Source organism: Hippocampus guttulatus, chromosome 2 (genome assembly GCF_054856545.1).
Source record: "Hippocampus guttulatus isolate MCC_2025c chromosome 2, RoL_Hgut_1.0, whole genome shotgun sequence".
NCBI classification, from domain to species: Eukaryota; Metazoa; Chordata; class Actinopteri; order Syngnathiformes; family Syngnathidae; genus Hippocampus; species Hippocampus guttulatus.
This window is the reverse complement of record NC_141262.1, coordinates 7,038,253-7,062,743: the sequence shown is the minus strand read 5'-3', so window position 1 is coordinate 7,062,743 and position 24,491 is coordinate 7,038,253. Positions and strand designations below refer to the sequence as shown.

Here is a 24,491-nt window from a genome sequence, read left to right as displayed (position 1 = left end):
AGCGCGTCTGTGGCCGACACCCCTTTCCCCTTTCAGGCAGCGCTGGGGATGCGGCTGTCCTGTTTTCGTCTCGTCAAGCCACGTCTACGGTGGGCCGAGCCCCGTCCGCGTCTACGTTGAGCCGAGGCTCGTCACGTGTCTGTTGGAGCCGAGTCGCATTCACGTCGACGACGAGCCGTGCCACGTCCACGCCCACGTCAGGCCGAGCCCCTGTTCACGTCCGGCTGTTCCATGTCCCCCGTTACGTCGAGCTCCATCCACGTCAGGCCACGCCCAGCCAAAAGGATTGCCGTCGCTTTTGTTCCTGTTCCCTGGCGAGGTGAAGGTCACCGTTGCTTATTGTTCTTGTATTTCGGCGAGGCGAAGGTCGCCGTCGCTTTTGTTCTTGTTCTGCGGCGAGGCAAGGGTTGCCGTCGCTTTTAATTCCTGTTCCCTGGCGAGGCAACCCTTTTGGACAACTTTGGGACGTCTGGGATCCGTCCCTTGAGGGAGGGGTACTGTCATGATTCGGTTTAGGGACCAACAGGTGGCACTGTAGGGCTCCCCCGGCAGCTGCACACCTGTTGGTCATTTGGTAATTAGTTGTTTAAAAGGACTCCCAGCCCGAACATTCAGTGTCGGGTCATTGTTGCTTCTTGCTACTGTCATGTGTGTTGCTGTTGCTTTTTGCTACTGTCATGTGTGTTGCTGTTTGCTTGCAACTGGCATGTTTGTTTCTGTCATGGTTCTGTTCCTGTTAGTTTTTTGTCATGGTTTTGCTACTTTGGATTAGTTTTGGTTGTTAGCACTTTGTTTGTTTTGGATTTAGTTTTCTTTGTTTTAAATACAATTCTTCAAATACACCCTGCTCCTCCCTCCTGCCTGCTTTTTGGGGTCCACCACGCAACGTGATAGAAATCGGCAGTTATTCCCACGTCTTTTTTTTTTTTTTTTTGCTGGTTCGTTTGTTACTTTCTGCAACAAAACATGGTGAAGAATTGAGGCAACGGCCAAGAACCAATTAGATTGATTCACATCCATCCATCCACCTGATAATACACGTAACCTTACAAGGATCGCGGGCGAGTTGGCTCCCTGCTGTCTCGGGGCAGTAGGTGGGTTACACCCTGAACAGGTTGCCAGCAGGGTTCCCACTCTTCCACTTGCTTTTTATTTATGGTCCTTTTAATGACTTTTGTGGACCAATTTAGCCATTTTTAAGGACCTTTTCTCCATTCAGCGGGGGATTCACGGTGGATTTAATGCCCGTTCAGCAATACACGGGCTGAACAAAAAAGCCACATATCACTGAGCTGGTGTTCAAATCATTGCTGCCAAAGGAAGGGCACATCTTTATTTTTCGGGGCAATCATTTAACCCTTTATTTGACATACTGTATGTCAAATTTTCACTTTGCTACCTGTATCACAGGTAGGAAAATGAAAAAAAAACGTTTTAATTAATTCTCAAATAAAACACACAAAGAAACATTTAAATTGAGAAAATATAAAACTTATTTTCGAATCAACACAACACGAAGAACAAAGCTTATGGTCATATGGGTCACCTGGAAAATCTGGTTTCACTAACAGTAGTACTGATTGCCCATCTTAGCAGTATCCAGTATACCTGAACAGCTGAAATGCATGTCAGAAGTCTAAATCCCAAATGGTCCAACCCTATTATTTTCCCTCATATCACCTTCAATGATCAGACATGTTTTATACTGACAAATATGAAACTGATATGACAATGAGGGAATAGCAGACAGTGACTTAGTTTTCTCCTCAATCTCTTTTGCAAGTTCTTGGCGATCAATTTTCTTCTGCTTCTTCTTTTGCTGTGTGCCTCAATGCATTTGACTTGACCAGGAGGCTATAACAAGTTTTACCTCTCCCGGAGATGCCCTTCTTGCACACTCGGCAGTAGGCCGATGTATAATCGCCAGCAATTCACAAAATCACACAGCAGAGAGCAGCGGACTATCGACTGCTGAGGCGCGCTTCGCTCGAGTGGCTTCGCTACATATTTGTCTGTCACTTGTTAAGATCGATGAATAGATTTTTCCAGAAAATACGGTAATTGTTTGCCAAGCCGGCAACCAAACCACCCATTAACTGCCCCAGGATGGCGTCAATCTATTGTTGTTTCCCGAAATGCCCCGAAGTGATCACGTGATTATCGTCGGAACTAATCGGAGACGGCGTAAAAGCAGAGCGGGTACCAGGTCCCGCATGTTCCAACAAAACTATGAATTGGAAGGGTGGGGAAAATGACATACACAAATGAAATGAACACCGCAGATTAATTTTGATGGATTTTTATGGATTTTAGAAAATTATGGACAATTAAGAAGATAATTTTACAACTTCTTTTTTTATTGATTTTTATGACCTTTAAGGAACCGTATCAACATGCATCGAGCAGAGATGAAAGTGGACTTTCCTGAAAATACAAATGTGAGCATATATACAGTATATATATGATTTTAACTGACTTACCAGGTTTGTCGACCTTTCTAATGTAGTCGGACAAACATCTCAGTTCAAGTCTGTTTTCCTCAAACCATGACCACTTGAACGTGTTCCTAACACCTGCGTCTATTGCACGTATGTCAGCTTGCCTGTCTAACCTGTTTGAACATTTACACAAAATGTTATTCAAATACTCAACATTCAATAATTAATCTGCCTTTTGTGTGCACATGTGCACCCTTTGTGGCTTCCGTTCTCGCCGAAATTGCGAAAACCCCGAGTTATGGCGACGCCATGAGAATGCGAGGGAAGGGGTGTTACTGTTACTAGTGTTAGTGCCTCAACATGGCTACGCTCGTGAAAGCAAAACAACGAACTCAAATGTGTGTTCGTTCAATGTTGTCAACGAATATCCGGATTAATTTTAGGCAACTTTTCCTCAATTTTTCAGAGGAATTTTGATGAAAATTTGAAAATCCGGAATTCCGGGAAAAGCCAGACGGCTTTCATCACTAATCTAGTAACCAAACACTCACAAGCATCAGGAAAACATCCAAACTCCACACAAAAAGGCCTGAGTTGAGTTTTGAACCCAAAAACTCCAACCATGAGGTACACACTAGGCTGCCGTCCTGCCACAAAAATGTTTTGTTTGTTTCATCTGAAATGTCCTAAATTGTAAAGAAAACAAATTGCAAGAAGATAATTACAGGTATGCAGTCGACTGTCAATTTCAGAAAAAAAGGTTTCTGGCAGATAACCTCAAGTGAAATATGGCCGGTGAGCTTGTCCCTGCCACTTTATTAGGCCTCGCTACTCACTTTTCATCTGTATTATGTCAGGAAATCACCTGGCGGCTCTCAAAGCAAAATGCCTATTTCGGAGATGTATACAAAAAAAAAGAAAAAAGATTGATCAGCTTTGGGTGAAAACCCAGAGGCTGTAAGAAAGCTATTGGTGTCCAAACAGACGTTGAGTGTATGGCTAGGGCTGAAGGATTGGGTATAGTTATGTCCGCATAGCCTGACAAAGCTGACATTTGACTGCTCAGCACTTGACAAGGCTTGAACTTCCCTCTCCACCGCTGCTAGATTTAGCGGGGTGAACTACACAAACACACACGATCAAATAGGGGGAATCACACATCACATCACCATGAAAGCAAAGTGCTTCCATATACACAATTCCATACATAAATAAAGCCTATCTGCACAGTTTTTTTACTATCCATCTGCAAGTTAGGAAGCCTTGGTGAAAAATAAATGAATCAGAGCAACATACGTCCCAGAGCGAAAAAAAACAACAAGAACAAAAAAAAACATCTTCAATGGATGATTGGCTTGCTGGACGAAGAAAGGCAAACATAGCTCTTCTCGGGTCAAACATCCCTTTTGTCTGCCCACACAAAATGCTGATGGCAAAAACGCTCCTCGAAGATAGAACGAACAAATACAACGCACATTGAGAGAAAACATATATTAACACCCTGCAGCAGGAGCATTGCTAGCCTTAATTGGCACAATGATGAGAATTAAGGACAAACTGACTGTTGTAATTAATATTTCAGAGAAAAAAAACTGTCATGGGACTAAAGTGGCTAGACAGAGATGCTAAATGAAGTGCACGAGGAGATTAATTAAGGAAGGAGGGCCATGTATGTTGGGGCTGGGGAGAAGCGAAAAGGTGAGACAGCGCCGCCTTTCTTACCTTTGCTCTGTGACGAGAAACAGTGGGAGAGCTGAACAAACAGGTCGGGATTCTCAAACTTCTCCTCTTTCACTTTGATCCAGATGCAATTCTCCGCCATTTCCTGCGGCACTATCTGAAGTAACACAAGGATTCAATTATCAGCCCGATCGGAGAGTACATAAAAATGCCACTCAAAAAAAATCTCACTGCACACACACACACACACACACAGTCACCCATGTCGTTGTTTTTGACTGGAGTCACTCTGCAGGAACAAACGCCCAGTGGCTATATCTGACTTTTGTGGCTGTGGATTTAACGTATGTGTCATTGCCTATATCCAATAGGATGAAGTTGACACTGATTGAGCAGACAAAATAATAAGCATGTGCAGACGCCCAAATTGCTTGTAAATCATTAGTGTTAACAATGGGCCTTCATTCAGAACATGGCATCTGTTATTTGTTGATAATATCAAACATACTTTTTTTTTTTTGTGCTCGGGCCAAAGCCCTGTCTAAAGTCAAGTCAAGTCAAGTCAAGTCAACAGTATTTATAGAGCACTTTCAAACAGCCATCGCTGCATACAAAGTGCTGTACATGGAGCAATTTAACATGCACAATAAACAGTAAGACAAATCGGTAATAAAGGCGGTAGAAAGCACCAAACAGTAAAACCAAGAACAAATCTAAGTCATGCTGAGTCGAATGCCAAAGAATACAAGTGAGTTTTGAGGAGGGTTTTGAAGATGGGCAGCGAGGAGGCTTGCCGAATGTTTAGTGGGAGGTCATTCCAGAGAGAGGGACCAGCAACAGAAAAGGCTCGATCCCCTCTGAGCCTCAGTTTAGTTCTTGGTACTTCTAATAAAGTCTGGTCCACAGACCTGAGGCGCCGGGCAGGTGTGTAGGGGCGGATGAGCTCAGAGAGGTAAGGTGGCGCGAGATTATCCAGAGATTTGAAAACAAATAAGAGGATCTTGAAAATAACTCTAAAATGAATGGGGAGCCAGTGAAGGGATGCCAGAGTAGGAGTTATGTGCTCCCTCTTACGAGTACCAGTCAAGAGGCGAGCGGCGGCATTCTGGACCAGCTGAAGGCGCTTAATGGAGGACTGGCTGACTCCAAAGTAAAGGGCATTGCAGTAATCGAGCCGGGATGTGACAAAGGCATGAATTACCATCTCAAAGTGTTCATGTGAGAGGAGAGGTTTTATTTTGGCCAGCTGTCTAAGGTGAAAGAAGCTGGATTTAACAACGGCACCAATTTGCCGATCGAGTTTGAAATCAATGTCCAGTTTAAGGCCCAAGTTTGAGACTGTTGACTTAAGATAAGGAGACAGGGGGCCCAAGTCTACAGGATGGAATGTACAAGGGCCACTGGGACCAAACAATATCACCTCTGTCTTCTTTTCATTGAATCTCAAGAAATTTTGTGCCATCCAGGTTTTGATTTCTTCCAGACAGGATAGGAGTGGCCTTAATGAGAAGGCGTCTTTCTTGCTCAGTGGGACATAGATCTGGCAGTCATCTGCATAGCAGTGGAAGGGAATACCATGTTTCCTTAAGATGGAACCCAATGGGAGCAGATACAGCGAAAAAGTACAGCAGTATATCGTACTGCTTCGGCACCATCGTGTGGGATCTTGTTGCCAAGGAACTATGTTGAAGAGATGGGAGGGTTTCATTTTCATACCCTGATTACAAGACCCCCGCCCCCATTTTTTCTTTTTTTTTTTAAATGGAGCATCTGTAGGCAGATTTTCCATAGGTGAGGCTGGGCTTGGTCCCTATCCCCTGCCAACAGTAGGGGAACACTCTAAACCTGAACGTATTCAAATGTTACACATTATGTAGCCTTTAGTTGGCCGAGGCCTCCCCTTACCTACCTTTGATTTCAAGGCTAACTGCATTACTGCACGATTTAATTGTTTCCACTTATGTTGTAATCAAGATTAATTTTGGAGTTATTTAATGTGTGTATTTGTGTTGATGACTGACCTTTCTGTCGTGGTTTATCTCAATGAGATCAAGATGGGATTTGCAGGGAATTTCCTATCTCTGAGTTGAGGCTGCTTTTTGAATTTGCCAATATTAAAATGTCACATCTGTATCCAAATTTTGAAGAGAGCTCATTCAGATTTAAAGATATCTGATTCTATTCATCCATTCGCTTTAGTGCTTGGCCTCATTAGGCATCTGAAACTAAGCTATAGCAATTTGAGCAAATTTGTAATTTCAGAAGTGTGTATCAAACAGGTAATCCCTTGGATTGATCAGTACCCAAGAAGGAGTTCTCTGGTTTAAAAAAAAGCATATTCAAATCATGTCACCCTTTTTCTTTTTTTTTTTTCCTGAATTTTGTCAGTGCAACCCGTGGCATTAATCCAGCCTTAAGTATTGTATGGGGTAAACAGAAATGGTCAGGAAAGAAAAAATAAAGTGGAAAGTTCGTCCGTAATCAAAACAAAATGGTAAAAATAAAATGGTTACCACAAGCAAGATGTAGATGGCTCAATCACTCATTTCACCTTGTCGAAGTAGCCAAAGTGCATTTTTGGTACTGTAATTTGAAGTAAAACAAGAACATGTTTCATTGAACCTTTTTCATTTTGTGGAAGAAATCACACAAAGTGAATGCGAAATCTTCTGCATCGCCAAGGAATTTAAGTAAATCTCATTTCTATTAAAGCACCCCAAAAAATTGCCTCAATAAGAATAGAAAAATAATTGTCACAATTCTGGATAAGAGGTCCATATTTCTTGTTTCTTGTTTTATGTTGAGAGGGAAGAAATTTCATCTGTGCTGTATACAGCACATTTGACAATAAAGTTGTATCCAATCCAATCCAATCCAATATCTCAGCTCATTAAACTCATAGCATAATTTGCCTCGATAGAACTTCTCATTTTTGGAAATGTATTCCGGAAGTATGAATAAAAGCCAATATCATACCAGAACAAAAACAAGCACAGTCCTCTTGTTTCAAGGTATTTTATCTTGTTGAAGTTTACATTTTTGCAGCGTACGTGCCACTGATATGTTTGCCCAAAGGGTGCATATCACTGAAACTATTCTTGAAAATATGGTGTTACAATATTGATGGAAATAGAAACTTGGGAGAAAAACAACAACAAAAAAGCCTAAAGGGTAGTAACTTCACGACTGAAAATTTCTTACAGATATATGGTAGAGTTTCAAACAAACCGTGTAAAAAAAAAAGAAGAAAAAAAAAGACTTGCGCAATGGCATGCGACACTTTTTTTTTTTCTCACTCCAATTACTTGTGACTGGTAAGGCGGTGCCACCACATCAAGACAAACTGGAAGGTGTATCCAAATTATGTGGAGACAAATGTGTATGATTAAATCCATTTCTGATGTCAGCAGCTTTGTCACTTTAACTATTGTCACTACTCACGGGCCCTAATATACTATATTATATGCGGAGCTATGATTTAGTAATTGCCTCAAACTTATTTTGGAAAGTTGTTTGATTCGTGCTCTGGCAGGACAAACTGTGGATGGAACTGCGATGAAAAATAAATACAACTTTATCCAACGAATTCACATTTGCCGCCGGCACCCGTGCACTTCAAACCTATGAAGGCAGGAGACTGTTTTGCCTGTCAAAACAATAGATTGTTTGTCCTCCGGTGCTTATGAATTTCATTTGCATCACCAAACCACTCTTCCCGCAAAGCAAAGGTATTTTTCAATGCGCACCACAACTCCTGAACATGGACTAATCACAGTGACACGATCATAAATACAGTATATGTAACTTTATACATCAAATTTATCTGAGAAGGCAAAATGGCAAATGTTCTATCGCTGACACCATAAAACATCCACTTGTTAGTGCATGTAGAGGAATCCACAATACATTTGCATGTATGGCTTTTTAAAAAGGTCAATTTCAGTGTGTCAGAATGCGACACTGGCCTGAAGTTAAAAATGGTTATTCGGATGAGGTGGCATGGAAGTATAACTGTTTTGATGATCACAATTTTCCATTCTGAGGGCATTTGAGGGGAAAGGATTGTTTACTTTGGGATCCTTGCGACCGCTTCTTTCTTTCTAAAGCCTGACTTTAGAAATTTTATGTTTGATGTACACTGCTCTGGTGGCATCGCAAATAAGAAATATGATATTATTACATTGTCACTTTAGCCATTTTGTTCTGAGGAGCCGTGATCAAGACGTGTGTACCGCATCATGCTGCTCGTCGCATTGCTGTATTTCCTGTTAAATGCTCATCATCATACTGACCCTTCCCCTTTGTCATCGCTTGTACCCTTCTGTGGCGTGCTGGTGGCAGCCCCCCGCGCCCCCCAAAAAATAAAAAAGCCAAAAAAACTGTAAACCAAAGGTGTGGAGTTAATGCATTAGATGCTCAATGAGTTGGATATTTTCAACATACTCTACAAGCTTTCAGGTGATTGAATTGAGGTGTTACAACTCCAGCTTCCATTATTCATGATTTAAGGTGCAGTGAGTTTAGTCTCAACGTACCTTGTTCCAGTTGACTCTCTTCATCACCGTATCAGGCTTGTAAACCTTCTTGGGCTGAAGTCCATACGGCAGTTTGAGGACAGGAATCGAAGGAGGTGGAGGAGGCCCACCCCGGCCCCCAAAGAAAGGCGGAGGGGGTGGGGGCCCGCACCCGGGCGGCGGCGGTGGAGGTGGTGGCCCCCCACCTGGAGGAGGAGGAGGAGGCGGTGGAGCATTGGCATGGCCGGGCAAAGGAGGCGGCGGCGGTGGAGGACAGCCGCCCGGGGGAGGTGGTGGAGGAGGAGGCGGCGGTGCCGCGGCGCCTCCCGGTTGTGGTGGCGGAGGTGGTGCCCCAGGCACAGCTGGAACAGCTGCAATCTGTGAGAAGACATGGATGGCGTTTTTTGTTTGTTTATTTGTTTGTTTTTTAATCAAGGTGCTAAAGAACTTTCTTTTACCTGCTACGAGGCTTTATTATGTTGCCAAGAAGATTTAAAGACTTACATCTTTGTTTTCTTTGGGAAAGCGGAGGGGGTTTCAGATCTGCCTGTGCAGCCTTAAAATATGCAATTACTGGACCTCACCACTGCAGCTGAGACTGAGGAGGCGTAACGCAGTCCCTCAGCATGACTCCACTGACACTTTCACCACATAAACACTGCAAGTCTTAGTCAAAATGCCAATCGGAAAAAAATAAAAAATGCAAATTTGGCAATTATGGGTCCCCAAACATGGGCATGGTGTCAGCTTATTAGATGTGTGCTTTGCCCAAAACCAATACACCTTCATGAGCATCCTCCACAGCCACTTTGCTTGAAATGTGATTGGCATCTTTTTTTTTTCACATGTTGTGATTCATTTCATCATGACTGATTGTTTATTAGGGCTAGAATTAGAGCTCCTCTCTGTGACAATACAGATTTGACGATGATGTGTCAGTCAATCTCAAACCCTCTGTGGCCCATTTCCTCTTTCAGTGCTGATATAAGCAAATTGAAGGAAATTAACTGCTAAATTAAGAGTGTGGTTGAGTTCCATATTGATGGCGAGTTTATATGAAAGGGGTCTGGATTCATACTGTCGATTCAATGAGGAGGTCAGTGTGGCAGCTAATTAACTTTGAATGCTGTGTGATTCAATACTATGTCCCAATCTCATATCAGAGCGTCAAATAAACAGCGAGGTAATTACCAATGAAAATTGCACTTCACAAGCAGGAAATGTAAGTGGGTAAAAACAGTACACCCTGTAAGCAATTTCATTTGATTCTGGTTTATCGACAATATTATTGATATCTGCAAAAACTGAGGGTTCGACAGTCCTGTCAGATGAAGTTAAAAACGGGGTACAGTGTAAGATGCAGTACAAGCAAGTGATCTCAGTTTTCGCTGCTGGACTGGCTGTTCTTTCATTTGATTGTCTCATGTTCATGACTTAAAAGTGTTTTTTCCTTACACATACTTACTATAATTATGAGTTGACTACTAGGTTAACATATTTAGTGTTTGGCTTCCATACAAACGTTGGTTATGTGGTCGGTTTAGGAATGAAACTCCACCATAAACCGGAGACCCCTTAATGTGAATACAGTAGATAGTATTTCCATCAGTGTTCCTGCCAAAATATCTATACTGGCTCTTTCTATGGGTATGTTAATGTGACGACCTTTTCACATGCATGTCAATTTCTGAATCATCTTTACAGTACCGTATTTTCCGCACTATAGGGCGCACCAAAAAGTCTTCCATTGTCTTAAAAGCTCACCGAGTGCCTTAAAATTCGGTGCGTCTTGTGTATGGTCATTACGGTAATACGTCGACTCCAAGATGGCTCCTTCCTGGAGACATGCTTCCAATGTTATAACTTGCTGTTGGTTCAGTGAACTGTGTCGCTGCTTTATTAACTCATTCAGTACCAGCCAATTCTCGACCAAGTCTAAAAAGACGTTTAAAAATGTCTTTGGGAGTGAATGAGTTAAATCAGTTTTTGTTGCAGCCCGAAAAAAGGAGAGCTGTGGTGTTTATTTTTTAAAACAGTCTCAACAAATACAGGTACGTCTTTGTCTGTCTCCGTGCTTTCTTCTGTTCGACTCGAGAGGCGTTCAAGACCGCCTCCGAAAAACGTAAACTAATGATAACTTCAATGAAACTACGAAAATTGAAAATAATACACTATAACTGAAAAGTAAGCGAGGATATCACAAAATACATTTTATAGCCACCCCTACAGAATTTATATTGTGATTTCATCTTTTGTGAATACACAACAAAGGAATAAATAACTACTACTGACATCTGATCGTAGTAGTCGTGTCGCTTTGATCAAGGAAATGCCAATGCGTTTTTCGGAGGCGGTCATGAACGCCTCTCGAGTTGACCGGAAGAAAAGAAGGCACGGAGACGGACAAAGACTCACCTGTATTTGTTGAAAAAAGGAGAGCTATGTTTTTTTTTTAAACTCAGACTTTATTAACGGTTTTCACAGTCTCAACAAATACAGTACGTCTTTGTCCGTCTCCATGCCTTCTCTTCCGTCCTACTCGAGAGGCGTTCATGGCTGCCTCCGAAAAACGTAAATTAATTCTTACTTCAATGAAACCACGACGAAAATCAAGCGAGGAAATCACAAAATAAATTCTGTAGGGGGATATAGAATTTATTTTGTGATTTCCTCACTTGATTTTCTGTTGTGATGCATTATTTTCAATTTTCATAGTTTCATTTAAGTACAGTAATAGTTAATTCACGTTTTTCAGAGGCAGTCATGAACGCCTCTCAAGTTGAACGGGCGCCTCTCGAGTTGAATGGAAGGAGCGTAGTACCATCTAGTGGAGGCATTGTAGATTGCGCCTTATAATGCGAAGCGTCCAATGTATGAAAATGTTTTACAAAATAGCCATTCATTGACGGTGCGCCTCATAATCCAGTGCGTCTTTTTGTGCGGAAAATATGAAATGTGTTTAAACACAGGCACACACTCTCACACACACACACACACACACACACACACACACACACACACGAACACACAAACAAACTATATCACAGGGTAGAGCATGTTGTTGAGAAAGAAAAAAGTTGGATTGATTGATTTACTGTCCAATTTTAAATATCAGTGTAACATGGCACGAAAATCCTTTCCACTTTTTGATTAGTGCTGCCATTTTGTAACTGTACTGAGAGTTTCGTAATATGGACACGATTAATGACAACAATGTACAACGGTGCTCGTCGATTCCGAATGTGTCTCCTCAAACATCTGCACCTGCAGAAATGCATCTTCAATCCCTATTCCGTCACAGGCAACGCAACAGTCGAGCCCTTTAAGTTGTGTGCAACGAAAGCCACACAAAACTATGGCGTCTTCGTCCCTCAGATCCACGTCAAACTCAGTAAAGAATTAAATAAGTGATGAAGAATTCATTGGAGCCGAACACAGATACCTCCCTAAAAGTGAATGTACGAAATGATGGTGGGATGGCCCAATTAAAGATGGCGTCTAGGTCTGCATCAACTCAACCAACTGTGGCTCCTTCTAGTTTTTATCTCTGTTATTATCAAAAATGTGTCCATATTAAGTCCCATTTTAGATTCAGTTTAGATTGGTGTTTTTAGGCTCCACAAAACACAATTGACCAGCCAAAATGACAAACGTGTCAAAGACACATCAACCCAGTCTGTCTCACATCACGTTTCTTCATCACAGTGTGCAATATTTTAACCCCCCGCTCCCCTGGACTGTATATTGTTAAAAGCTTTAATCTGATATATGATCATGACAATAGTAAACAAACGAAGGGGTGGATGCATTTTTAGAGCCACATGTGCAGCGAAGACACCCACCTTGGCTTCAGATTCCCCGACGAGTCTCTGAGCCTCTTTGAGCTTGTCACTTTCAATAGTTAACTGCAGATGCCAAACACACATACACATACACTCAGGAATACACACACGCAGAAGTCACAGCACAAATATGAGGGAGCAAACAGAGGCACACACATGGGAAGGAGGGTTAGTGAGATAGAGAAGACTCATATGTGACACACTGTATGACACAGACAATACAAACCGAGCCGACAAGCATTAAAGTTGTGAGCGGGGTCAAAGAGGCCACAGTTTAAACAGTACCAGTGCATCACGCATCCCTTGTTTCCCCTCAATGAACTTGTTTGATGTGCGAGAGACACACTTTATGGCTCCAAAAAATTAAAAAATAAAAAAAGACCAGACGTAATACATCCTGTCATCTACAGTATCTTCAAAGGAAAATCACCATGAAAAAAAGCAGAAGATCCACGGGTGCTCCTTCAACACACTTTTTCCATTTGCTTTTTTGTTCTCTTGGTGCCTTTGTGAAATACATTTCAATGTTCTTAGATGTGAGAAAGTCATTTTTGTATGTGAATTATTTTGTTTGAAGATGTACCCCTAGGACCATGTGTTACGAACATCGGTGCCATGGTCCATGGATGTGTCGATCATATCTTTATTGATCGTGTTACAAATAAACACCAGCAAACTGTTGACATTGTTCTTCCACTTTGATGCATGACTTCAGCACTTTTTGGACTGGTCTCCTGTTTTCAAGTCGACCTGCCCCTAAACCTGCTCCCTCGTTCTTTTACTTGTAATCACTTCAGCCTTCTGTCCCTGACTGAGACTGCCATCCACCTAACTGCCACTTAATGTTTGCCTGTCCTCTTGGCTGTTTGGTGTTGTGTTGCAACATTGCAGTGTTGTGGTGCCAGTGGAGTATGGAACAGTACATGTCCAGGCCCTGCTTCCTGAGTCAACGGAGACTCTTGGTCTACATTTGTATTTGAACCATATTACTATTTGCCTCCTCTGGGGATATTCAAAGTACACATCAATGACGACTTTGGTCTGGTGCGCTGCGGTTGGGCTCTAATCCTACCCGTGCCACGTATATTATCCATAGTTAGCCAATTGGTGGGACAACTTAATATTACAATTATCTGTACTTATATTACTGTACACACAGGAAAAATGACAGCATGAAACCAACCACCTTTTCTTTTCACACAAAAACAAGCAAAGGCAGGAGAGTGGCGGAACTGCGTGCAGCACCCCCATTATCTGATAATTTGATGAAGTCAGTCAAAGTGTGTCTGGTGTTATGTATAAACCAGTAGTCTGAAAACAACTCCTTTTAACACAACAGGATGAGAGAAGCTGACAATGAAACACCACTCCCTGTCCTATCAAAATGACTAGTGACATACGACTTCTAATTTTTCATGTATTTATTTATTTATGTATTTTTATCCTCTCCCCACAGGTGCCATGCCACCTCTGTTACGGCTCTCACGCTCTTCACTATGCTCACTATGCTCTTCACACTCCCAGTCAGTGTTGTTTATATAAAATATTGAATTTCGGCAAATGCATCCTGGCTTTTAAAAGGCAGTGTGAGGGGGGGGGGGGGGGGGGGGCATGAGAATTCTTTCTACAGTAACAGACACAGGATGTTTCTACAAAAGACTGTTTGGATCTAAATATTTTATGAGCTTTAAATTCTAGTTGGGCAACCAAAAACTAATAAGCAATTTTAACTAAGCACAGTTACACCATGCTTGGTAAAGGCTAATACTTGAATGCAAGAGATGCATGTTTTAGAGATGACACCATCCATATTTTATTCTAGTGATGTTTTGCCTGATCATTCTGCATATTTGGACTGCATCATGAAAGTGTTAAAACAAACAAACAAAAAAAGTCTAATTCTAGCCTGAGATGGGCTCAACCCTGTGTAGACCACCCGCTCTTCCCAGGGGCCAATTGAGGTCAGCTACGAGTCTGTCAGCTTGTTAAAAGCTATTAATGGGATGGCGCAGAGTTCCGCTGCGTACCTCCGCACTGCTACATTATTCATGACATCTCCAGCCCGACTGCAGTGAATCGCTTCCTTCTGCTACGCTACGGCTTGGGAAAGGGATGATTCCCCACTTGTTGTGATTCCCATGTCCCTTTGTTGATGTTTGCGGGCGGAGGCACTACTCCACTCATTTGCGGGACAATCAAAAAGGCACATCAGACAGGCTGCTTGTTACAATGCCAAAGTTCCTGGTAGACCGACGCTCATTAAATGTGCCTGGTTGTGGCAAACAAAGTGAGCAGATACGACTTGGGCACGCACAAGTTTGAGTGTCTGACAGGCTGTCTCATTGGATGAAAGGTTAGGGTTCGCATCCATTTCATTCTTAAAAAATAATGACCCCAAAAAAAAAAAAACATGCCTGTGATGGCGGGATGGCTTTGATGGAAAGAGCCGAACGCGGGATTTAAATGGTCTGCGCTTGCAACGTAAATGATTTTAGCGGCACGCTGTCGAACGTGGACGAAGGCAGCAAAACACACTCGCAATCATCAGAGAGCTTGTTGAGATGGGATTGGAGCGGTTCACGTGACTAACTCACAGAAGATCAAAAACAGCGATTGGTTGGCTGTTACTCCCGTTGCATCATGAAACGACACATCCAAACGAACAGGGACATTTACGCGCCTTGGGGAAACTTTCCGGGGCTTTGGTTTCATTGTTTGTGTGTATGGAGACGATACAAATCCGCATACACGGGGGGGATGTGTGTAACAGTAAGGATTAAATGAACATAAGTATATTTTTAATAGCTTTACAGTTACGTGGGACTTGTTCACAATCAAGTGCACATCTCCTCTATAGAAATGCTTGAAAAGATGAAGCACTGTTTTTGGATTATAATTTTGGTTTAAATTTAGGTGTGCTATCACGTATACACCGTTTGTGCAAAGGGCTTGATCCCACCCACCCTCTAAAGTGCCACAAAAATTAATTGCAAAACTGAAGATAGAATTACATACAGGGGGTTTAATTTCAGTTTTTGCGAAAGTAAAACTCTCAAGATGTAACTTTTTTTTTTCTGAGGGATCAGTCATACAAAAGTGTAAGAATGAGTTTGACTACTCGTTAACGCACCTGCAATGTAAATGGTGTCTATGATAACGCTTGCTTGCCATTCAAGATCGACAGTGCTGCGTGCATATATGGAGAAAAGTAAGTGTTGTCTGTTGGGTATTACCCCCCCCCCCCCCCTCATACATTTCATGCGCCCCCCTTAAGGCTGGACTCTGGTGAAGGGTTGGCCTCTGCTGTTAGCCTCTCTCCCACAGCGTCATGCATGGACAGATTTATTTTTTTTTTCTGGGGGGACAGACTGGTGAAATGCAAGGACGAAAGTGCTTTAATAAGACTACGATGGACGGGCACAGAGGACAATTATTACAAGACAATAAGGACGGAGGGACGATGACGGAAGGGTGCCCAGGTCACGGATGTAGAACGGAACAGCAAAATAGGGTAAAGTGCCCATCTCTGGTAATCAGGAAGTGAGATAGTGACGAGCCAGTTTGGGGATGATGGCGCCGTTGGTGTTGCGGCTCCGCTTTCATCTTCCAATATTGGCTTACATTAAATTCGTTTACCGCAATTTCCACTCAAGAAACTGCTAAAATGTTTGCAATTGGGTTAAAATGGGAAAGTAGTTTTGTGCGCTCAAGAAATGTTTTCAAAGGCAGTAAAAAAAGAAATGCAATCCACTTCCAAGACAATAAAATTACACTGGAAAAGCTTCAATGCCGACACCGAGCCACATTTAGAGCTCCAACTTAAGGAGATTGACCCTTTATTAAATCAAATGTTCTCACATCCGCTTAGACAACATCTGTGAGCGGTGCGAAAAGCTCTCCATCTGGGTGAAAAATTTAGTCCAGAAATAACCGCAGGTTGTTTTTTTTGTGGATGTACCTTAGACTCCAGGGCCTGGATCTTCACCTCCAACTCTTTGATTCTCTCTTCTTTCTTTTGAGACTCAGCCTGCGCCTCCTGCCGTGCGCCGAACTCCTCGTCAAACTGCAAGAAAGAGGACACAAATATGTCAAGGTGTGCATACTGATGAAAACAAGGCAGCGGAGGCTGGCGAGCGGCAGGGCGTCTCTGGAGAGCGGCCTCGGGGCACATCAACAGACGCCCGAAACCATGGCGCTCTATTTGCGGTCTTCATCACCCGGGAGTCCTGTTGTCCTTTATCTTTGTTTCAGGCCTGTATTTCATACATGTTGATGGATTTAACCTTTGCACAAAACCAAGACATGTCAGCGCAATGACTTCACAGAACCAGTGGGGCGCACGCACCGGGCTGGTAAGGCGCTATGGCGAAGAGAAGAGAAAAAAAAAAGAAACCAACAGCCGGAAGCTCCTCTGTGCCACAATGGTGTGCTTTAAAAATACATTCTGATTGTATGCATTAACTTTTGACCTCACTTAGCATCACAGGAAAGGATAAGGAGAGAAAAAAAAGAGTTTGGCCATATGCATTAAATGTGGGGCAAATTCTATAATTTTCATAATGTGTGATGGCATTGCATCTCACTTGAAATCCTTTCAGTCGACATCACACGGTCAACTCCGCATATGCCACTTTTGAAACACGGTGATGAAAAAAAAGGCATCCGTCAGGAAAGAAATTGGCTCAATTAACTCATTCAGTACCAGCCAAATCTAGACCAAGTCTGAAAAGACGTTTAAAAACGTCTTTGGGAGTGAATGAGTTAAAGGACAAAATACTTTTGACGTTACTAATTTATTGTTTTAACTGTTTTTACTGTCCGAGTTTTAAGTTGTGTACATCACTTTGTATGCAGCGCAGCTATGGTTTCAAGTGCTCTATAAACAAAGCTGAGGAGAGCTGTAAATATTTTAGATCTCAACGGAACATCTTTTTTTTTTTTTGGTATTGAAATTAGAACAACTTGGAAGTCGACCAGCGTACCGAAACATATTGCATTCGATTTCCACTGTACGAGCAATGAAATGCACATTAAGGAGCCCTCTCTCTCGGTGCAAAGACGCATCAAAACACCTGCGCTAAACTTAAGTGCAGCCCAACACTGGGCACAAATCAGAACCTCGCTATTGATTCTTGTAATGCTGATACGGATCATGTAGCGTCGCAGCGAGGTATTGATTAAAGCATGGAAAATCGATAGCTTGTCTGGAAGCAGTGCGGAAGAAAAGACTTTCCTGATAGGACTCGGTCGAGCAAGGGGCCTGTTGAAGTGATTAATGCCTCACCTTTTTGGAGTACTCGGCAGCTTTCTGCTCGCTCTCTTCAACTTTGGATTTGTCTACACACTGATCTGCAAGACAGCATATAACCACACACACATCAATACATTACACGTGCCTTCCCGTTCATTATTCCTTTTTTTCCCCCTTGCCTCTGCCAAAGAAGATTTTTTTTTTGTTTGTTTGTTTTGACGTTTGTTTCTGAGAAAGAACAAGCAAATCGTCCTTCATTCATCTTGACGCTTGGTTTGACTAGTGTATGGACTTGGATGACAGAATGAGCCCCCTTTTGAAACACAATGTATCCCACTAATCATCTACATTATTCACTTATGCTGTGAATTAAGTTTAACTACTGTGTTAGTTTTATTGTAAAGTAATGACAAACAGACAGACAGAGAGAGAGAGAGACAGACATCTCTCCTGCATGTGTGATTGCCACCGTACGTGGTTTCACATGAGCAACATTAATTATCACCAGATTGTTTGAGAGCATCTGAGTGTATGTAGGTGTGTGTAAGTGCGTGCATGTGTGTGTGTGCGTCTGCAAAGGACGGGGATCGAAATTGAAAACACTGCACAATTCGTGTTGTCGACTATTTACTCACTTGAAGAACAATTTCTCATTAAATTGCATATCCTTCTGAGAAATAGTTTAGGGAAGTAGAAACCCCCTGATGTGAACAAGAAATGTATTATGATTATAATGCTTTTAAAGTAGTACAAAGATAGAAGACACAGTTGTCCATGTCTTTTTGTGCAGCAAAGTGACCCAGGATATTTATCTAGAACTTGTTTCTTCATGGCAAAGTCAGAACTGTTAAGGAATAATATAGAAACAAAATAAAATAACAACTTAAATCACTGACTCTGCCCAAATGTGAAGCTGAAATATATATTTGGTATGTTTGAATGTAATCCTTTAGCTTGACAAAAGAAATTGTATAAACAAAGATTAAAGATTAAAGAGCAATTTCAATTTTTTTTTAAATCATTAATATAGCCGCAATATTTTAAGATAAAAGGCTCGTCGCAGCATAATCTAGAGACATTGTAAACAACGGCAGCATTCTGGAGCGTACACTTGAGAAAAGAGAATGCCCTTTACAAAAAAGCAAGTTCTGAACTGAACTGTTTGTGCTGTGTCCGTGTCACTTTCTGAAATGAAATTTCAGCTAAAAGCAGAATTGACCCATTTAAAATGAAAACAAAAGTTTTCTGAATGTGAATGCTACATGCAAAAATTCACAATTCGGCCAGACTGTGAATATATTCTTGGTTGAAGTGTGCATAATTGTAAATTGCACATTCGACCACCATGCAATTCGAATTTCTATTTACTTCAATTGAATTGTGACAATGTCATCTGTTTTATGTACAGTATAACTGTATAATTGTTGCATTTTCTTTCTTTTGGCATCAAGCCAACTTGATTCACAGCCATTCGAAGCCGCTCCCCTCAATCTCTTGAAATTCAGCTCAGGAGAGTCGCACGGGAGCACAACATGCGTACTGGAGTCCATGCAGGAGGTCGACGCATGCAAAGTACGTTTGCAAGAAACCGCAAAATCTCCACTTGCAGTGGATATAAAGCTGTACGCTGCAAAGTATGCACTTTCAGACAAAATCATGCATCTGTGTAGGATAGGGCTCTAAATGTTTAGAATTTAGGATGCTGCCGGTAGCATGGTAACGTTGTGGTTAAAACATGAACAATAGGTACCGGTATATATATTTTTTCAGTTGATATCTCACTGTGCAAGGCCCCATCCCCTGATTCATTTATCCTACCACAGTTAAACACTCACTCATCCAGTCACATTCATGATGTCACACAACTACGGGGTCGCCACTCGCTCCAGTTTATAACCATAGTAGTTAGATTAAAAAAGGTTCACCCCCCCCCCCACTCCTACCAAGGAGGAAAGGTTACCAATCAAATGGGTGAAGTCCACATCCAGTCGGCGACTGTAGCCAAAGTCGGGGTCCATCCCGCTTCGATGCAGCACCACCTGAGAGACGCATTCTTCGATCACCTTATAGTACTGAGGCCTGGCGGGTCACAAGGCATAAAGCAGAACAATTACGAGGGGATATGATAGACACAAACTCGACACGACTAATTAAGTGTAAATTAGTCCCTCATCTGAAGGAGAGGTCACAAAATGCCAAGTCGGGGGGGATGGAAAAAAAATTGCCAAGTGCCTTGTTAAATTTGATCACTTGTTTCACTCCTGTCATGAAATTAGATAATAGTCGCACTGTGTCCGATGGTCTGCTTGTGTGTCCATTTCAAGGTGACAGCAAGCCCTCTCGCGTAATTTGCAATCATCTTTGCCAATTAGAGCAACCATAAAAAAAGATATGTAAATCTAATCAGTGTAATGTGCGTAATTGAAAGCACAATGACCAGGAAAACATGTCAGCTAGTTAGAAGTTAGCAGGGTTATACAGCTGCCCGATTGTGTGTGTGTGTGTGTGAGACGCCGGAACGGCCCGGCAAACGTGACCTTTTTGGCGGTGAAACGATCAACTTTAATTGCTTGTGACATTTAGCAAATAGATTGCCATTTAAGATGACTTCCTAACTGAGAAATAATTATTCTCTAAACTCGACTTTGACCCCCCGCCCCCGTTCATTTTATGGGGGTCTGCCTATCTCGGAATTATGAAAGCTGTATGGAACGTTGCATGTGGATATATAAACTAATGAGGATAGCTATTACAGTTAGAGACTTGAAAACATACAAGCTGTGTAAAGTAAAATTGATTGACGTGACAAAGACGCTATGAGTCATATTTTGTAAATTCGGTACACACAGTATATCAAAAAAATAGCTTTGCTAATATATTTCCTATAATTTCCACTCATATAATTGTGTCCATGCATCATTAAAAAAAATGCATGGACAAAATATAATCAATTCAATTTTTGGGAGCTTTATATGTTTTGCTTTTTTTTTGTTTTTGAATCATTATTTTTTTTAATTATATTAATTCCTAAAGTCCTATCCAAATACGTGTTTATTCGAAAGAACTTTCAGTCGGATACTCAAATAGTAAAATGAATGGCTGCATGCCTCCAACTCCGCCATTATCTTGTCATAGTTTTATTATTTCCTAAAAGCCTCGCTTCAGGTTGCTTGATTAACCTGCAAAAAAAATGTTCCAAAACGGTACAATGTTGCTCTTCAAATAGTCACTGATCAGCTAAAATGCGCCTCAAAGTCATTGCGAGCCTCTCATGTGTAGTTATTATACTAATTATTTCTACAAAGACTAGTGGCGTAAACACGTGTATGAAAGAAATTCTCAAAACCAAGCGGAGTCCCTGCAAGATGTCGGCCGTAAAGAACGTGCCGTTTACGAGTGGGAGGAGGAATCACCTTTGTGCCCACAAACTTGTGAGAGTGTAACTTTCTGAGCCAAAGTGAAAGAGAAATGAAAAGAAACATTAAGGTGCTCTTCTTTAAAATAAATAAATAATCCGTTTCGAAAAGAGGCCCGGAATGCCATTCTGTAAAGCTTGAGCTGGCAGGTTCGCCCACTCGTGATTGGATGAAGCTCGCCAGCGTCGCCTTGCTTGGCTTAGGCGCTGTGCCGCTCAGCTTACAACTGTCACCCGCGTACCCGCTGTTATTATCTCAATAAGCCGCCCTATTTTGCCGCCGCCCTCCATCCCTCCGCCGCCGCCAAGCGGCCGCAGTGACTGCAAGAGTGACCCAGAACTGTCAGGTCTCTACACGGTGGGCAGGGCAGGGTTCCAAAAAAGCGAGCGTATGTCCCGCTGCATCACTTCCCACCTCTTCCTTTTTTTGACTCTGGCACCTCCAGTACTTCCAGTCAGTGCCGAGCGCCATCTCAGCCACTTGATCCAGCTCTCCTCCGCACAGCCAATGTAATCCCCATATCGGCGTGCTCCAAAAGAGCACATCTGCTCGATATTTACAGGGCGGGTTTGATGTGCTCCCATTCATTAGGCTTCCACTGAGAGATTAATTATCAAAAATAAACTGAACCCCCAAGGGAAGAGTAACAACTCACAGCAATGACAGTCGACGCGGCACATCGATGCTTTTGGCCCAATTTAGAATATTCCCAAATCAATATACAGTACCACTGCTTACATTCAAACTGCTTTTGCGCTAAGAGTACCAAATGTAATCGGAACTCTTCCCCAAACAATCACTCTTCAATATACGGTATACAAGCCACACCTCTAATAGGCTCCTTCTGTTTTCTCCCTTCCAAAACATCACAAAATATCATTGACCCGGGTGTTTAGACTCTCGTCAGTCAATACCGGAACACTCACCCACTCCCTGCTTAGAGAATGCCATGACATCTGCAAATCTGACTTTGACAGCAAAGTGACGTTTAACGACAAAGAGACATTGCTAGCAGGACGAACATGAGCACTAGCCACGAAAATATTGGAATATTTACATATCCGTATGAAAACATTATTAAAAACAAAAAGTGAATATTAATTAGAAAGTGCTGTTAATTAAAGAAACACAGGGCATAGAGTACAGAGATGGAAGTAGTCGTGTATATTGTAAATTTCCCCAGTGTGGGACAAATAAAGGATATCTTAATCTTCATTAATATAGAGGTCTCTCTCTCTCTCTCTCTCTCTCTCTCTCTCTCTCTCTCTCTCTCTCTCTCTCTCTCTCATGTGGATTCAGCTCCATAGTTGCTCAAAGGCCAATAAATGCCTCACATGTGCTTGTTACTCTCTGCAGTTGTGGAAATAAACTTCTGCAAGCACTTTGAGGGAATTCAGCATATATAACTACACGAGAAGGTGCCGATATTGACTGACAACTCGTCGATTCTCAAATGAATCGACAACTATTGTCATAATGGAGTAATCGTTTAGAGACATCATTTAACTTGGGAACATATCCAAATATCTGATTTCAACCCCGCATCAACAATTATTGTCCGATTTCTGTAGTCCTCCATCAAAGCAGACTGATTTGTCTTTTGTGTTTCATCAAAATAAGACATTTGCAAACATCTGATTTTACTTTGGGAAACAATAGGGGTGTTCACACGGCAAGATTTGGTCCGGTGCTACGCCGGGGCTGCCCCAGTAGAGCGTTCACACGTGCAAATTAGCTCCGGCGTAGCCCCGGAAAAAGGCTTACACCGGACCAAATTTGATCCACCTCAGGGAGGTGGTTTAAAAATTTGCTCCGGAGCAAATGCTCGTTTGCGAAGCAGCACCGATGTAAATTTGCACGTGTGAACGCAACTGGGTTAAATTTGCTCCAGAGCAAATGCTTGTGAAGCGTACGTACGGCGAAAATGTGTTGCTTTCGCGCTCTGTCGGACTTCCGTCATGTGTTTGTTTAATAATGACACAAGACTTGTCTGGTAACATCTTTCCTTTTGTAGGAGACTGGACTGTCTCGGAGTTGTTAGTGTAGTTTGTTCCTTTGTTGTGTGTTCACAACCCCCCGCCCCCCCCATATAATTTATTTAGTGATTTCCTCTCTTGATTTTCTGTTTGGCACATTACGTGTTTGCTTTTCTGAGTGTCATTGAAGTCATCGTTGATTTACGTTTTCGGGGGCGGTCACTCTCGAGCAGAAGGCACGGAGACCGAGAAGGAGAAGGACGTGCCTGTCCGGTAGTCGCTTGAGTTGTGTATACGTTTTAAAAAGAACCAACACGACAGCTCATTTGTTTTCTGTCGTTTTGCTCCGCTGCAGAAACTGCCGTGTGAACGCAAGTGGGGCTGCGCCGACGCTGTGCCGGTGCAGACACGCTCAGCGGCTTTGTACGTGTGAACGCTCCACACAATTTGCTGCGGTGCAAAATATATCGCAACAAAATACATCGGTGCAGCGCCGGAGCAAATGTGTGCCGTGTGAACACCCCTAAAGACTGAACATGTCACTGGTTTCAATCCCTCTCATGTCTAATCTGGAGGGAAAACGGCTTTTTTTTAACACACTTTAATGCAAAATAAAATGTGATTGATGAGATGAATATTCCATTCATTAATGGCATCATCCATAGAATAATCAAGTCAAAAAATAGTGACGGCCCAAATCAACTAGCCTTAAAATCACTTGTAAAAACGATTTCAGTTTAGAGTATTGCTCTGAAAGAAGCTCACTGTTACAAACGACTTCTTATTGCTCACTTGGAGAGCGGTACACGACCACTGAAGCCGAGGTGGAAGTGGCTGGAGCTTTTTAATGCGAGTCCCTTCCCCTCGCTTCCTCCTTATAGATGAACAATGCATTATTTATAACTCCTAGGGTAGAGCAACGTGTCTATGATGAATTCATCTCTCTCCTCTCATCATTCCCTCACTTTCCAACATTCTTTTTACAAGTCTGCACTGCAAAAAAAAAAAAAAAAAAAGCCTGACGCAGCAGTGAATTCATCAGTGTCACTCCACCCGGCCCAGTGACTGACACATTTTCTCTCGAAAAGTGAAAGTTTGAAAAACTCACACTTTTAGCAGCATTTAAGAATGTCATGTTGTTAAAGACCCATCAGAGCATTTTTTTTAAATATAGCAATCACACCCAGGTCTGTTACCATAATCCTCACATGTGGCATTCAATATTCCGGTGCATTGCAGCAAGCATGGCTCCAGACAATAGCAGAGTATCCAAAAAATAGGCGGTGTGACATGGAGCCATGTATTCTGATTAGCATCAATCCAAACGATCAAACGGAATGAAAATGCCCCATATGAACACCTCAAGGCCAGCAC

At 42.2% G+C, this 24,491-nt stretch overlaps 1 protein-coding gene across 4 annotated transcripts in view; it reads right to left on the bottom strand.

Moving 5' to 3' along the window:
• diaph2 (diaphanous-related formin 2) overlaps positions 1–24,491 on the bottom strand; it is a 397,003-nt gene that overhangs the window by 238,873 nt on the left and 133,639 nt on the right. For 2 of the 4 annotated variants that reach the window (XM_086133318.1, XM_086133327.1), the window contains 6 exons: positions 19,686–19,804; positions 17,759–17,823; positions 16,433–16,537; positions 12,475–12,537; positions 8,654–9,010; positions 4,161–4,275 (listed from right to left, as the gene is read on the bottom strand). In XM_086133318.1, the coding sequence (XP_085989444.1) occupies positions 4,161–4,275; positions 8,654–9,010; positions 12,475–12,537; positions 16,433–16,537; positions 17,759–17,823; positions 19,686–19,804 (824 nt within the window). The remainder of the gene's footprint in view (positions 1–4,160; positions 4,276–8,653; positions 9,011–12,474; positions 12,538–16,432; positions 16,538–17,758; positions 17,824–19,685; positions 19,805–24,491) is intronic. The other 2 variants (XM_086133344.1, XM_086133335.1) reach the window with 1 other exon arrangement.